The 17,500-nt window shown below is 45.6% G+C and overlaps 1 protein-coding gene across 1 annotated transcript in view; it reads left to right on the forward strand.

The window, feature by feature from the left end:
• Positions 1–7,289: 7,289 nt before the first annotated feature.
• LOC311326426 (protein MTSS 1-like) overlaps positions 7,290–17,500 on the forward strand; it is a gene marked incomplete at both ends in the record, with an annotated part of 109,262 nt that continues 99,051 nt past the window's right edge. Inside the window, one exon of the mRNA XM_084459319.1 lies at positions 7,290–7,361. Within this exon, the coding sequence (XP_084315445.1) occupies positions 7,290–7,361 (72 nt within the window). The remainder of the gene's footprint in view (positions 7,362–17,500) is intronic.

Consider the following 17,500-nt stretch of genomic DNA (forward strand, 5'->3'; position numbering starts at 1 on the left):
TTGCAAACCGTGACGTCACAGAGCGCCCTTGTGACGTGGGCCAGGAGGAGTATAAAAGCCAGAGAGCGACAGAGGACGGGCAGCCAGAGAGAGAGAGAGAGGGGGGCATCTCCCTCTCCCTCTCTCTCCCTGGATCTCTCTCGTGGGCCGGAGAGAGAGAGAGAGGAGGAGGAGATGTCAGATTGATATCTCCTCCTCTCTCTCTCTCTCCGTCTCTCTGGCCAGAGAGGGGGGGAGGAGGAGATGTCAAGATGGTATCTCCTTCTCCTCTCTCTCTCTCTCTGGACCACTGAGAGAGAGTCAGGGAGAGAGAGAGAGATGTCCTCTTCTCTCTCTCTCCTCTTCCATGGCTCGGAGGAGGAGGCGGTGGTGGTGGCAAATTATAAAAACTAAATAAAACATTTTTTTTATAATAAAAACTGATTCTGATTCTGATTCTAATTGTAAGCTATAGTGATAAGATAAGATATCCATGTTAGCATATAGGAGTACTGTTACTATAGTTACTGTTAGCACTTCAAACTTCCACGGTGTCATCAGCTGCTGGCCTCTCTTCCCAGAGCCACCGACGGATTTCCAACCGGAGGTTTCGCGTCGCCCTGATTCAACCAGGTGCGGAATTCTGTGACCATCAGTGACCAGATCCAGATCAGATCCGGTGGACACTGATTTCCGCATGTTAATACACCGACATGATCACCGAAATGTGTGACCACCGCTCATAAAATCCGATGGTCACACATTTCGGTGCGTTAATACACAGAATACAAAGTGTTAATACACAGAATACAAAGTGTTAATACACAGAATACAAAGTGTTAATACACAGAATACAAAGTGTTAATACACAGAATACAAAGTGTTAATACACTGTGAAGCTTCACCGCCACCACAGAAGAAGACTACCTACCTCGGAAAAATAATTTCACTCGGACAGAATCAGTTATTTAATGGTAGCGCCAAAACCCAGCATTTGTTAAAAATAGACCCTTTTGCTTAAGTAAGTGAAGTTTCATGTTTATCTGACACTTGTAAATATGAGCGCCTCTCCTAACTAGGCCGACACCGATTTATTTTGACGGAGCAGCAAAGGACTTGTCTGGCATGAGCGAGCGGGATGGGACCACGGGACTGAGGCACTAGAGTAGGCCTACTGTACATACATGGGAATTATAACCTACCAGAATTAGTGACTTTCAATATCGCGTTCAGACTTGGTGGAGAGAACCCAGCTTACCTAAACACTGATTAGTGAAGTAGGGGAGTAGGCTATTGAGTGCTGTGTCCTAAGGGGGTGTATTTTATCGTCCTGTCATTCTCTTCGTGGTGCTTGACCATAATGACTCTGTAGTTTATTTAGTGTGTCCCTAAAAGCTTGGTTGTTTCGTCCTAAATATTGCCCTCTTATTCGCTCGCTCTCAAATGATTGGCCTTTGTTGATGTGTTTAAAAAAAAACATCAGTAGCCTAAGCTAGCCTACTATAGTTTTTCTGTATGTTTTTACATATAAATGCCAATGCTCAGCTGCGCCCTTCTGGTGATGTGAAACCCATGCTGCACACAATTTGATGTTTCTTTTCTAATCTACTAACGGTTTATGCCCCCTTGCTGAAAACAGAGCTGGAGGGAGAGCACCTTTAAATGACACCCTCATGAGCAACTGGACTTTAGTTTTACATTTTCATAGTCACAGCTAATTATTTAATATAATTCGGATTGTGATTGAAAATCAACTATGATCACCAGAATCAATCAAGTTTGTCTCCAAGTATTTGCCGTTTAAGGCATTCTACTAACTTTAACCAAGATATCATTTTTCAAAAGACGTGTCTATGAGAAATCCCATTCATTCTCTCTGCATTACGCTACCACTAGGGGGCGATGAGATCACTTTCCCTCCTATAGACCTTTTACAGCCGTCGGAAGAAGTAGGCTATGCGCGAGCATTGTTGAAACAGCAGCAGGGGGAGACAGACGGATTCAGAACAAGGAACCCAGAGCAGTATTTTAGTGCGTATAGATTTTATATGCCATCAAGATGTCTGGCTGTTGCGTCTACGGGTGTACAGCTGGATCACCCAGAGGGCCCCGCTCCCATCATAAAAGATGATTCAGATTCTTTACTCACTCTGGACTCATCAAATATCCTGGTTATGGTTTCAACATGATATGACATTTCCACAACATGCCTAATCACCTGATTCATGATTTTAGCCAAATATGAATACCAAACTTGACTATGGTAGACTTAGCAGCATATAATCCGTTATTTATAACACACAGTACAGTTGCATTAGAAATACAGTGCATCACACAATAACTTGGTTCACCGGGCTTATTCATGTGGTGTTTGCATCACATGGTGGAGATGGAGAAATGTCACTTTATTAAAAAAAACAAGGCAAATAGGTTCACTCCTTTGTCTCACTGTGTGAGTGTCTGTGGGTGTGGCATGTGGCCTGGCGCAGGGGGATGGGGGAGACAGGAGGTGGTAGGTCTGTTATCAAGACTCGCATTCCAACCTTCCAGTGAGATGGCCTCACAATATCAGTAGAACTGTGTCGTGTCCTACACTCCTACATAGGAGTGAGTCACCAAACCCAGCAGTAGGCTAGCGAGAGAGTGATGCAGTGCAGGGTGGAACAGCACATCATGGGGTTGAGAAGCAGTGTTAGAATTGTATTTAATCAAGAATACTTTAATTTCAACGATAGATAGATCATTAAAGGCTTGATATTTGATATTTATGAAGCAGTAGCCTACTAAGCGCCACCATCACTGCTGCCACTGCCCACACCCTTATGTATCTTTGCCAACCCCGCTAACACAGATCCCCCCCACATAACAAATCCCAGTTGAACCCCTGTGTGTGTATATATAAGGGGTGTAACGATACACTAATCTCACGATACGATACACGATATTGGGCTGACGATAACAATACGATACGATACACTAAGGGCAGGTGTGAAGCGTTGCAGTAGCGCTGCTGTTCACACCAATAGTGCATTTCTCCACATTTCTACTCCACTACACTTTGTGCATTTAGAGCTTAACTGTTATAAATATCATGGATAGGCCTATGCTTGTTACCAGCGTTGTGTAGCCAGTGTTCACTGATATACAATAAACATATCACAATATTTTTTTTCACCTTGACGATAGGTATTGTGAAGTTTCTGTATCGCGATATATTGTGGCACGATATATTGTTACACCCGTAGTCAGAGTGCACTCTCCTGTGCTCCTGGACTCCCAGGATCTCCACTCCCCTCTCACCAACACAGGGCGCTAGTTCCTCTAGCCATGTCTCCTCCCTTACTGTGTTTGTGTTGAAGGTTCCCATAATAAATGGTCTCCTACAGCGCAAGAGTACATTGGACAGTGGGCTGTGGTCAGACTGAGCTCTTCCTCTCCAATGGAGAGGGTTTGGGGTCCAGTCGTCATAGTGTCCCCCCAGGGAGAACCAGCACCACCGTCCGCTGCTTGGTTCCTGTGGACTCCTGCCGCTGGAAGTATAGGATTCTCGATGATCGGTGTCTCCATTGTCAGGCTTTACAATGCTAGTTAAGGACTGTGGGGCGCAACTCCTCACAGCCCTACTCTGGACGTTTTGGGCATAAAGCCCTCATCTGCCCTTGCTCCACACCTCCAGATGGTATATGGTGCGGAGCCAGGCGCGAGCAGCACCTGTGGTTTTTGTTCGGAGTGACCTTCTCCTAGATGGGTTGCCTACCATGGCTGTGAGCCCCATCTGCCCATGCTATTTGCCCATAGCTGGGACAGTGGTTGGCAGGAGCCAGGGTGTGTCCACACACGGGTGGGCCTGCGCACCTTGCCTCTGGGGCCCACTGTTGCTCCGAGATCCCCTACAGCTTAGCCTGGGACCGCGAGGTACCCAGTTACCATGTGTGGCCACGCGGAGGCACTGTAGGAGTCTTGGCGGTGGAGAGGCTTTGTACCGGCAGAAGACTTACGTACTCGGCTCCTCTTTTCACCCTCAGTGAGGAGGGCTAGCCAGCAGCGGTAGCTGAAAGCAGAGTAGCAAGCAGAAGCGGCATGCAGCATGCACTAACTACAAGAACTACTACCACATATCTACTGCACTACGCATCACACAACCCTGGACAGTAATGCACACACAATCATACTGTAAAATGCCTTCATACAACTGGCATGTCTGTGTAATGCAAGAAAGCACCGGAGCTCATCAAGAGTGGTACATGGCTGGCCCTTTGCCTTCTTTTTTGGACCATAGAGATGAACAGCATATTTTCTTGCCACCGGTAGAGCCTCTGGAAGGCAATCAGTCAAGCCAAAGGTTCTCAGATCCTGAAGCTCATTTATGTGCTTGTCAAGTTTATTGAAAGCTGTGGATTTGCCTATTTTTATGTAGGTCTGTCTCACATCTGCCTCCCACTGAAGATGCTTTTAAACAGCACCTCCTACAGGCGATGGACCAAACTGGCATATGGTGCCACAGTCATGTCACTAAACCCCTCCTTTGGAATCCAGTCGGAAAAGGTTTGATACTAAAAGATGATGTATCACTACAGCCAGTCCTTTTCAAAAAGGATCCTTCACCGAAAGCTGTGAGAGATCTCACCCATCTCTATTGCAGTGATACAGATTGCAATAAAACAAGAAAGTGCCAGTGTCTGTCTGTGGGATTGCACTGCACAGAATATTGCTCCTGCACTTCCATAGACTGTGCTAATGCTAGTGACTGATTCACCCCCCTGGAAAACTATTTGACCAGTAATTATTCAGTTCCTCCCCCACTGCTCAAATAGTTTGTTGATTTCTAAATATCAAAAGTAACTAAAAGATGAAACTGAGAATAAGCACTTGATTCATGATTTTTCAAGAATGGCACAGAAAATGTAGTGTATTCCACTGTGTCCACACTGCACTTTAAGTCTAACTACCATATAGAAGGCTGCCAATATAATAATACTTGTCATTCCTGCTGCATTAAGGTGTATGAGATATAACCTGGTCGTCATCTATAGATTCCATATGAATATGACTTGGGTGAAACATGGTAGCAATTGTATTCCCTGTTATTAAGCAGTTGTGTTATACCAGGATTAGAAGTGACTCAGAAAAAAAAAAACGTTGACGTATCTGTCTGTAACACGGCCTAGTGGTCTATAAAAGCCTGCTGATTCACAATACAATAATACTGTGACACTTTGGTTGGTTTGGGGTGTTAGGGTTCTACCTGTAGACAATCTGTGGAAATATAAAGTAAATCCCACTAGTAGATGGGAAATGATGCAGGATTACCTTGGAACTTTTTGGCTCTTTTTTTGCAAATGTGGTGAATCACTTTATTGAAGAATTTCATAGCTTTTTAAAAAAGTAAAAAGTCTGATCATTCATTTTATGAAGGGGGTAAGTCAAAGTTATGAAAAAAAGGTTTTGTTCTATCCATGATAGAAGAGTAGGACCAGGATTAAAAGTGAATGTTCCTCATACAAAATAACATTTTGCTCTTTCCGCCTATAATAAGGCCTTATATAGAAGGCTGCTGATTCAAAATAGATCCAAATATTGGCATCATGGTTGTTTTGGGATGTAGGGACCATCTGTGCAAGTATGATGTAAAAACAACCATCTGGTAGAAAATGACAAAGGATTATCTTGTAATTTCCTCTTTCAGGTTAGGCGTTTTTTGCACTATTTTGGCCTATGGGGTACTGTAAGTCACTTCATGGATGAATTTCATGACTTTTGCAGGAAAAGTAAAACTTGGGACAATCTATTTCATGAAGGGGACATATTAAAGATATATCTAATAGATTGTCCCAAGTTTTACTTTTCCTGCAAAAGTCATGAAATTCATCCATGAAGTGACTTACAGTACCCCATAGGCCAAAATAGTGCAAAAAACGCCTAACCTGAAAGAGGAAATTACAAGATAATCCTTTGTCATTTTCTATCTCAAAAACTAAGGCTCTTTTTGATGGTTGGTTCCTCCACTATGTAGCCACAGGCGAATTCGTCTGTTTTCCTCTGCTACTGTTTTAAAAATGCGCGCGCATACTTGTGCTGACTAGGTTGTAAAAGGGTCTATAATTAACAAATATGACCCACGCTCGTTTATTTATGACTGATGGCTCTACCACATAAATTCAATAACTGACATAGAACCACCAGGTAACCGCATTTTTTACATAACTTCTACAACATCCAGTGACAAATACATCATAGTAGCCTACCTTGTTATGTCCACACCAAGGATTGAACTCATGATCTTCACGGTAACGCACAAAAATAGGCTATATGTCAAGTACAAATGGCAATAAAATGATTCTGATTCTGACAATCAGAGGTCACGTGCAACATTCAGAGTGTGCCATTGCTCTGCAAAAGCACAGGTCCTGTACAATATGTCTCTAGTTATTATGCACATCTTTGGATATTTGTGATAGGCTACAACTGTACAATAGTGTTCGTGCAGAAGCGAATCGCAGGTGCATTAAATGGCCACTGGGCGGCAGCACCTGCATTCGTAGTGCCAGTATGACTGACACTCAAGTAAAATGTCAAGTTTAAATGTCATCACTGTTACACATACGTATGTATTCATATGATATGTGATGTAGGCTGTTTGCTTGTCCATGTGACTCTTATCTCCATAATAATCTGAATTTATTTGTAGGCTATATTCATACTTCACGTGTGAAAAAATGATATCACACATCTATAAACAGAACAATTATTCTGATTACCAGTTGAAAAAAGACGAATTGAGGGTTCTGATTCCATGCATGCACCATAATAATGTTGTTAGAGACACTTCAGGAGCCAAGGCGGGGCCACGCGGACGCGCGCTCCTCTCGCGGGCTCGCGCACCCCCAAGTCTCCGCTCGCGGCCGCGCGCCCGCTCAGCTGTGGCTCAAACTTCGGCGGAAGACCCCGAGTCCGTCTGCTGCTGAGACTGTCTCTCTGTCCCGATCCCGCTGGCTTTACAACGGGTTTGATCACCCAGCGAGCCTGGATCGTTTACACGTTTGTTTGTTGTTTTCATAATGACGCTCACGCAAAAACATGGATTTTATCCCCGGGTGGAATCTAACGGATCGGTTTAATCGCCTCGGCGCTTTGCTGTCCCTCGCTCGGCCCCGCTGCGGACAGGAGGACACGGACATCTGTCCTTAAAGACACTGCTCTGCTTTAGACCCTTTACGTTCAGATAACCGAGGACATTTGGACACACATTTAGCTCCAAGCCAGCCTTTGGATAGATAAACAGTCGCCCAGCCTACCACGCAGTGCTGAAAATGGAAACGGTGATTGAGAGAGAATGCAGTGCGCTCGGAGGACTCTTCCAGACAGTCATAGGGGACATGAAGGTAACTCCCCTGTCATTCCTTCTCTGCCCTTTTATCTTTCATTCGGGCGTATTTTCGCCAGTGTATTCGTGAATTGATGGTAAACCACGCGTTACTGATGCGCTGGCATTGTGGTGTGAACAGGGTGAGGGCCAAATGATTCCTCGGGCCAAATGATCTTATTAGGATGCTTGATGTTAACATTTGATTTCTGCATATATGACAGTATGGATCGTGATAAAGCCTGTGACAGTTATCAGAGGGGCAGTTATCAGAGGGGCAGTTATCAGAGGGGCAACAGCACTGCGCGTGCGGCCCGTGCTGCAGAGAGGGCTCCGCGCGTGCGCGCGGGGGTGGGTGTGTTCTACTTGATTCATTCACAACCAGCGCATTCGTCGTAAATGCCACCAGATTTTTTTTTAATGACAAGCCTTTATAGGCCACTGCGCCCCAACTGTGCCGCAAACGAGAATACACACTGTGCAGAATACACACAGAATACACAAGAGAGACGGTGGCCTGGGTGCTCCAAGCACAGGCGAAGCCATAAGCAGACGCATAGCTGAACTCAGTCACTTTGATCATCTCGTTTCGTTTGGCTATTATTCCACCCCCCATCGTCCAAGCCTGCACATAGACCATGCAGAACAGGGTGTTCTCAAATTAGACACGACACAGGGAGAGATGGACGTGGAGATGGCGAGTAGGCCTATCGGTACCGGCGCTCTCCTCCGCTGTGTCCCCAGGATAGTGGGGTTGGATGGAGCAGATATAGTGGGGTTGGATGGAGCAGATATAGTGGGGTTGGATGGAGCAGATATAGTGGGGTTGGATGGAGCAGATATAGTGGGGTTGGATGGAGCAGATATAGTGGGGTTGGATGGAGCAGATATAGTGGGGTTGGATGGAGCTCCGGTTCCGCAGAGAGCAGTGGGCCAGGGACGGCGGGCGCCTTCAACAGGGCGTGAAGTTGTGCTCGGCTGTTACAGGGAATGAGCCTGACAGACAAAGACACCGTCTGGTGTTGTGGTGGGGACTAGTTCAGGCTGAATTCAGATAATTGCAGCTACGGGATGGTTAATTGCAGCAGGCTACGGGATGGTTAATTGCAGCTGGTTACGGGATGGTTAATTGCAGCAGGCTACGGGATGGTTAATTGTGCCACCTGAAGTCGCCTCTATCTGTTTGTCTGTTCAGCGGCTCTGCCTGTTGATACAAAACCATGAGCAAACCTTCACCTTGCCAAGGTAGAAACATTAAAACATAATTTGCATCAAATGAGTGTTATTGTTTTTGGAAAACCTCTCATTAAAATGATTTGGTGTTTTGGGGCATCAGTGCTGAACTGCCTGAACCATTATTTTAACATCCAGCCAACTGCAAGTGCTCAGATTCAGCCTGGCATGGCAAGCAGCCATTTCAAGCGTGTGTGTGTGTGTGTGTGTGTGTGTGTGTGTGTGTGTGTGTGTGTGTGTGTGTGTGTGTGTGTGTGTGTGTGTGGAGGGCTATTCCAGAGACTGTCTGCTGTGTCATGTGTGGGTGGAGATTGTCTTTGTGCTCCGATTTGCTGTTGCCAATATTTGCGCTTACATTGAGTCAGTGAGCAGGGTGTGTGTGTGCGTGTCTGTGTCTGTATCCGCCTGCATGTGTGTGTGCGTGTTTCTGTGCGCATGCATGTGTGTGTGCGCACGTGCGTGTGTGTGTGTGTGTGTGTGCACGTGTGTGTCTGTGTGCGTTAATACATCATGTAGACTGGTCACACACATGCCTCTTGCGCAGGGCGGTGGAGCAGACAGATCACCCCTCATCTGCTCAACTGGAACCAGCCCTCCCAGTTACCAGCCTTTAAAGGGACAGAACAGCCAAAACACCCCTCGAACATCGCTCTACCTGACTCACAAACAACATCGCTCTACCTGACTCACAAACAACATCGCTCTACCTGACTCACAAACAACATCGCTCTACCTGACTCACAAACAACATCGCTCTACCTGGCCCACTTAAACCACATCGCTCTACCTGACTTACTTAAACAACATCGCTCTACCTGACTCACTAAAACCACATCGCTCTACCTGGCTCACTTAAACAACATCGCTCTACCTGGCCCACAAACAACATCGCTCTACCTGGCTCACTTAAACAACATCGCTCTACCTGACTCACTTAAACAACATCGCTCTACCTGACTCACTTAAACCACATCGCTCTACCTGACTCACAAACAACATCGCTCTACCTGGCTCACTTAAACAACATCGCTCTACCTGGCCCACAAACAACATCGCTCTACCTGGCTCACTTAAACAACATCGCTCTACCTGACTCACTTAAACAACATCGCTCTACCTGACTCACTTAAACCACATCGCTCTACCTGACTCACAAACAACATCGCTCTACCTGGCTCACTTAAACAACATCGCTCTACCTGACTCACTTAAACAACATCGCTCTACCTGACTCACTTAAACAACATCGCTCTACCTGACTCACTTAAACCACATCGCTCTACCTGACTCACTTAAACAACATCGCTCTACCTGGCCCACTTAAACAACATCGCTCTACCTGACTCACTTAAACAACATCGCTCTACCTGACTCACTTAAACCACATCGCTCTACCTGACTCACTTAAACAACATCGCTCTACCTGACTCACTTAAACAACATCGCTCTACCTGACTCACTTAAACCACATCGCTCTACCTGACTCACTTAAACAACATCGCTCTACCTGACTCACTTAAACCACATCGCTCTACCTGACTCACTTAAACAACATCGCTCTACCTGGCCCACTTAAACAACATCGCTCTACCTGACTCACTTAAACAACATCGCTCTACCTGACTCACTTAAACCACATCGCTCTACCTGACTCACTTAAACAACATCGCTCTACCTGACTCACTTAAACAACATCGCTCTACCTGACTCACTTAAACCACATCGCTCTACCTGACTCACTTAAACCACATCGCTCTACCTGACTCACTTAAACAACATCGCTCTACCTGACTCACTTAAACAACATCGCTCTACCTGGCCCACTTAAACAACATCGCTCTACCTGACTCACTTAAACCACATCGCTCTACCTGACTCACTTAAACCACATCGCTCTACCTGACTCACTTAAACCACATCGCTCTACCTGACTCACTTAAACCACATCGCTCTACCTGACTCACTTAAACCACATCGCTCTACCTGACTCACTTAAACCACATCGCTCTACCTGACTCACAAACAACATCGCTCTACCTGACTCACTTAAACAACATCGCTCTACCTGGCCCACTTAAACCACATCGCTCTACCTGACTCACTTAAACCACATCGCTCTACCTGGCTCACTTAAACAACATCGCTCTACCTGACTCACTTAAACCACATCGCTCTACCTGACTCACTTAAACCACATCGCTCTACCTGGCTCACTTAAACCACATCGCTCTACCTGACTCACAAACAACATCGCTCTACCTGACTCACTTAAACAACATCGCTCTACCTGGCCCACTTAAACCACATCGCTCTACCTGACTCACTTAAACCACATCGCTCTACCTGACTCACTTAAACAACATCGCTCTACCTGACTCACTTAAACAACATCGCTCTACCTGACTCACTTAAACAACATCGCTCTACCTGACTCACTTAAACAACATCGCTCTACCTGACTCACTTAAACAACATCGCTCTACCTGGCCCACTTAAACAACATCGCTCTACCTGACTCACTTAAACCACATCGCTCTACCTGACTCACTTAAACAACATCGCTCTACCTGGCCCACTTAAACCACATCGCTCTACCTGACTCACTTAAACCACATCGCTCTACCTGACTCACTTAAACCACATCGCTCTACCTGACTCACTTAAACCACATCGCTCTACCTGACTCACAAACAACATCGCTCTACCTGACTCACTTAAACAACATCGCTCTACCTGGCCCACTTAAACCACATCGCTCTACCTGACTCACTTAAACCACATCGCTCTACCTGACTCACTTAAACAACATCGCTCTACCTGGCCCACTTAAACAACATCGCTCTACCTGACTCACTTAAACCACATCGCTCTACCTGACTCACAAACAACATCGCTCTACCTGACTCACTTAAACAACATCGCTCTACCTGGCCCACTTAAACCACATCGCTCTACCTGACTCACTTAAACCACATCGCTCTACCTGACTCACTTAAACAACATCGCTCTACCTGGCCCACTTAAACAACATCGCTCTACCTGGCTCACTTAAACCACATCGCTCTACCTGACTCACTTAAACCACATCGCTCTACCTGACTTACTTAAACCACATCGCTCTACCTGACTCACAAACAACATCGCTCTACCTGACTCACTTAAACCACATCGCTCTACCTGACTCACTTAAACCACATCGCTCTACCTGACTCACTTAAACCACATCGCTCTACCTGACTCACTTAAACAACATCGCTCTACCTGACTCACAAACAACATCGCTCTACCTGACTCACTTAAACCACATCGCTCTACCTGACTCACAAACAACATCGCTCTACCTGACTCACAAACAACATCGCTCTACCTGACTCACTTAAACAACATCGCTCTACCTGGCCCACTTAAACAACATCGCTCTACCTGACTCACTTAAACAACATCGCTCTACCTGACTCACTTAAACAACATCGCTCTACCTGACTCACTTAAACAACATCGCTCTACCTGACTCACTTAAACAACATCGCTCTACCTGGCCCACTTAAACAACATCGCTCTACCTGACTCACTTAAACAACATCGCTCTACCTGACTCACTTAAACAACATCGCTCTACCTGACTCACTTAAACAACATCGCTCTACCTGACTCACTTAAACAACATCGCTCTACCTGACTCACTTAAACAACATCGCTCTACCTGGCCCACTTAAACAACATCGCTCTACCTGACTCACTTAAACAACATCGCTCTACCTGACTCACTTAAACAACATCGCTCTACCTGACTCACTTAAACAACATCGCTCTACCTGACTCACTTAAACAACATCGCTCTACCTGACTCACTTAAACAACATCGCTCTACCTGACTCACTTAAACAACATCGCTCTACCTGACTCACTTAAACAACATCGCTCTACCTGACTCACTTAAACAACATCGCTCTACCTGACTCACTTAAACAACATCGCTCTACCTGGCCCACTTAAACAACATCGCTCTACCTGGCCCACTTAAACAACATCGCTCTACCTGACTCACTTAAACAACATCGCTCTACCTGACTTACTTAAACAACATCGCTCTACCTGACTTACTTAAACAACATCGCTCTACCTGACTCACTTAAACAACATCGCTCTACCTGACTCACAAACAACATCGCTCTACCTGACTCACTTAAACAACATCGCTCTACCTGACTCACTTAAACAACATCGCTCTACCTGACTCACTTAAACAACATCGCTCTACCTGACTCACTTAAACCACATCGCTCTACCTGACTCACTTAAACAACATCGCTCTACCTGGCCCACAAACAACATCGCTCTACCTGACTCACTTAAACCACATCGCTCTACCTGACTCACTTAAACAACATCGCTCTACCTGACTCACTTAAACCACATCGCTCTACCTGACTCACTTAAACAACATCGCTCTACCTGGCTCACAAACAACATCGCTCTACCTGGCCCACTTAAACAACATCGCTCTACCTGACTCACAAACAACATCGCTCTACCTGACTCACAAACAACATCGCTCTACCTGACTCACAAACAACATCGCTCTACCTGACTCACAAACAACATCGCTCTACCTGGCCCACTTAAACCACATCGCTCTACCTGACTTACTTAAACAACATCGCTCTACCTGACTCACTAAAACCACATCGCTCTACCTGGCTCACTTAAACAACATCGCTCTACCTGGCCCACAAACAACATCGCTCTACCTGGCTCACTTAAACAACATCGCTCTACCTGACTCACTTAAACAACATCGCTCTACCTGACTCACTTAAACCACATCGCTCTACCTGACTCACAAACAACATCGCTCTACCTGGCTCACTTAAACAACATCGCTCTACCTGGCCCACAAACAACATCGCTCTACCTGGCTCACTTAAACAACATCGCTCTACCTGACTCACTTAAACAACATCGCTCTACCTGACTCACTTAAACCACATCGCTCTACCTGACTCACAAACAACATCGCTCTACCTGGCTCACTTAAACAACATCGCTCTACCTGACTCACTTAAACAACATCGCTCTACCTGACTCACTTAAACAACATCGCTCTACCTGACTCACTTAAACCACATCGCTCTACCTGACTCACTTAAACAACATCGCTCTACCTGGCCCACTTAAACAACATCGCTCTACCTGACTCACTTAAACAACATCGCTCTACCTGACTCACTTAAACCACATCGCTCTACCTGACTCACTTAAACAACATCGCTCTACCTGACTCACTTAAACAACATCGCTCTACCTGACTCACTTAAACCACATCGCTCTACCTGACTCACTTAAACAACATCGCTCTACCTGACTCACTTAAACCACATCGCTCTACCTGACTCACTTAAACAACATCGCTCTACCTGGCCCACTTAAACAACATCGCTCTACCTGACTCACTTAAACAACATCGCTCTACCTGACTCACTTAAACCACATCGCTCTACCTGACTCACTTAAACAACATCGCTCTACCTGACTCACTTAAACAACATCGCTCTACCTGACTCACTTAAACCACATCGCTCTACCTGACTCACTTAAACCACATCGCTCTACCTGACTCACTTAAACAACATCGCTCTACCTGACTCACTTAAACAACATCGCTCTACCTGGCCCACTTAAACAACATCGCTCTACCTGACTCACTTAAACCACATCGCTCTACCTGACTCACTTAAACCACATCGCTCTACCTGACTCACTTAAACCACATCGCTCTACCTGACTCACTTAAACCACATCGCTCTACCTGACTCACTTAAACCACATCGCTCTACCTGACTCACTTAAACCACATCGCTCTACCTGACTCACAAACAACATCGCTCTACCTGACTCACTTAAACAACATCGCTCTACCTGGCCCACTTAAACCACATCGCTCTACCTGACTCACTTAAACCACATCGCTCTACCTGGCTCACTTAAACAACATCGCTCTACCTGACTCACTTAAACCACATCGCTCTACCTGACTCACTTAAACCACATCGCTCTACCTGGCTCACTTAAACCACATCGCTCTACCTGACTCACAAACAACATCGCTCTACCTGACTCACTTAAACAACATCGCTCTACCTGGCCCACTTAAACCACATCGCTCTACCTGACTCACTTAAACCACATCGCTCTACCTGACTCACTTAAACAACATCGCTCTACCTGACTCACTTAAACAACATCGCTCTACCTGACTCACTTAAACAACATCGCTCTACCTGACTCACTTAAACAACATCGCTCTACCTGACTCACTTAAACAACATCGCTCTACCTGGCCCACTTAAACAACATCGCTCTACCTGACTCACTTAAACCACATCGCTCTACCTGACTCACTTAAACAACATCGCTCTACCTGGCCCACTTAAACCACATCGCTCTACCTGACTCACTTAAACCACATCGCTCTACCTGACTCACTTAAACCACATCGCTCTACCTGACTCACTTAAACCACATCGCTCTACCTGACTCACAAACAACATCGCTCTACCTGACTCACTTAAACAACATCGCTCTACCTGGCCCACTTAAACCACATCGCTCTACCTGACTCACTTAAACCACATCGCTCTACCTGACTCACTTAAACAACATCGCTCTACCTGGCCCACTTAAACAACATCGCTCTACCTGACTCACTTAAACCACATCGCTCTACCTGACTCACAAACAACATCGCTCTACCTGACTCACTTAAACAACATCGCTCTACCTGGCCCACTTAAACCACATCGCTCTACCTGACTCACTTAAACCACATCGCTCTACCTGACTCACTTAAACAACATCGCTCTACCTGGCCCACTTAAACAACATCGCTCTACCTGGCTCACTTAAACCACATCGCTCTACCTGACTCACTTAAACCACATCGCTCTACCTGACTTACTTAAACCACATCGCTCTACCTGACTCACAAACAACATCGCTCTACCTGACTCACTTAAACCACATCGCTCTACCTGACTCACTTAAACCACATCGCTCTACCTGACTCACTTAAACCACATCGCTCTACCTGACTCACTTAAACAACATCGCTCTACCTGACTCACAAACAACATCGCTCTACCTGACTCACTTAAACCACATCGCTCTACCTGACTCACAAACAACATCGCTCTACCTGACTCACAAACAACATCGCTCTACCTGACTCACTTAAACAACATCGCTCTACCTGGCCCACTTAAACAACATCGCTCTACCTGACTCACTTAAACAACATCGCTCTACCTGACTCACTTAAACAACATCGCTCTACCTGACTCACTTAAACAACATCGCTCTACCTGACTCACTTAAACAACATCGCTCTACCTGGCCCACTTAAACAACATCGCTCTACCTGACTCACTTAAACAACATCGCTCTACCTGACTCACTTAAACAACATCGCTCTACCTGACTCACTTAAACAACATCGCTCTACCTGACTCACTTAAACAACATCGCTCTACCTGACTCACTTAAACAACATCGCTCTACCTGGCCCACTTAAACAACATCGCTCTACCTGACTCACTTAAACAACATCGCTCTACCTGACTCACTTAAACAACATCGCTCTACCTGACTCACTTAAACAACATCGCTCTACCTGACTCACTTAAACAACATCGCTCTACCTGACTCACTTAAACAACATCGCTCTACCTGACTCACTTAAACAACATCGCTCTACCTGACTCACTTAAACAACATCGCTCTACCTGACTCACTTAAACAACATCGCTCTACCTGACTCACTTAAACAACATCGCTCTACCTGGCCCACTTAAACAACATCGCTCTACCTGGCCCACTTAAACAACATCGCTCTACCTGACTCACTTAAACAACATCGCTCTACCTGACTTACTTAAACAACATCGCTCTACCTGACTTACTTAAACAACATCGCTCTACCTGACTCACTTAAACAACATCGCTCTACCTGACTCACAAACAACATCGCTCTACCTGACTCACTTAAACAACATCGCTCTACCTGACTCACTTAAACAACATCGCTCTACCTGACTCACTTAAACAACATCGCTCTACCTGACTCACTTAAACCACATCGCTCTACCTGACTCACTTAAACAACATCGCTCTACCTGGCCCACAAACAACATCGCTCTACCTGACTCACTTAAACCACATCGCTCTACCTGACTCACTTAAACAACATCGCTCTACCTGACTCACTTAAACCACATCGCTCTACCTGACTCACTTAAACAACATCGCTCTACCTGGCTCACAAACAACATCGCTCTACCTGGCCCACTTAAACAACATCGCTCTACCTGACTCACTTAAACAACATCGCTCTACCTGACTCACTTAAACCACATCGCTCTACCTGACTCACTTAAACAACATCGCTCTACCTGACTCACTTAAACAACATCGCTCTACCTGACTCACTTAAACAACATCGCTCTACCTGACTCACTTAAACAACATCGCTCTACCTGGCTCACTTAAACAACATCACTCTACCTGACTCACTTAAACAACATCGCTCTACCTGGCTCACTTAAACAACATCGCTCTACCTGACTCACTTAAACAACATCGCTCTACCTGACTCACTTAAACCACATCGCTCTACCTGACTCACTTAAACAACATCGCTCTACCTGACTCACAAACAACATCGCTCTACCTGACTCACTTAAACAACATCGCTCTACCTGACTCACTTAAACCACATCGCTCTACCTGACTCACTTAAACCACATCGCTCTACCTGACTCACTTAAACCACATCGCTCTACCTGACTCACTTAAACCACATCGCTCTACCTGACTCACTTAAACCACATCGCTCTACCTGACTCACTTAAACAACATCGCTCTACCTGA

Source organism: Borostomias antarcticus, assembly GCF_949987555.1.
Source record: "Borostomias antarcticus genome assembly, chromosome: 27".
NCBI classification, from domain to species: Eukaryota; Metazoa; Chordata; class Actinopteri; order Stomiiformes; family Stomiidae; genus Borostomias; species Borostomias antarcticus.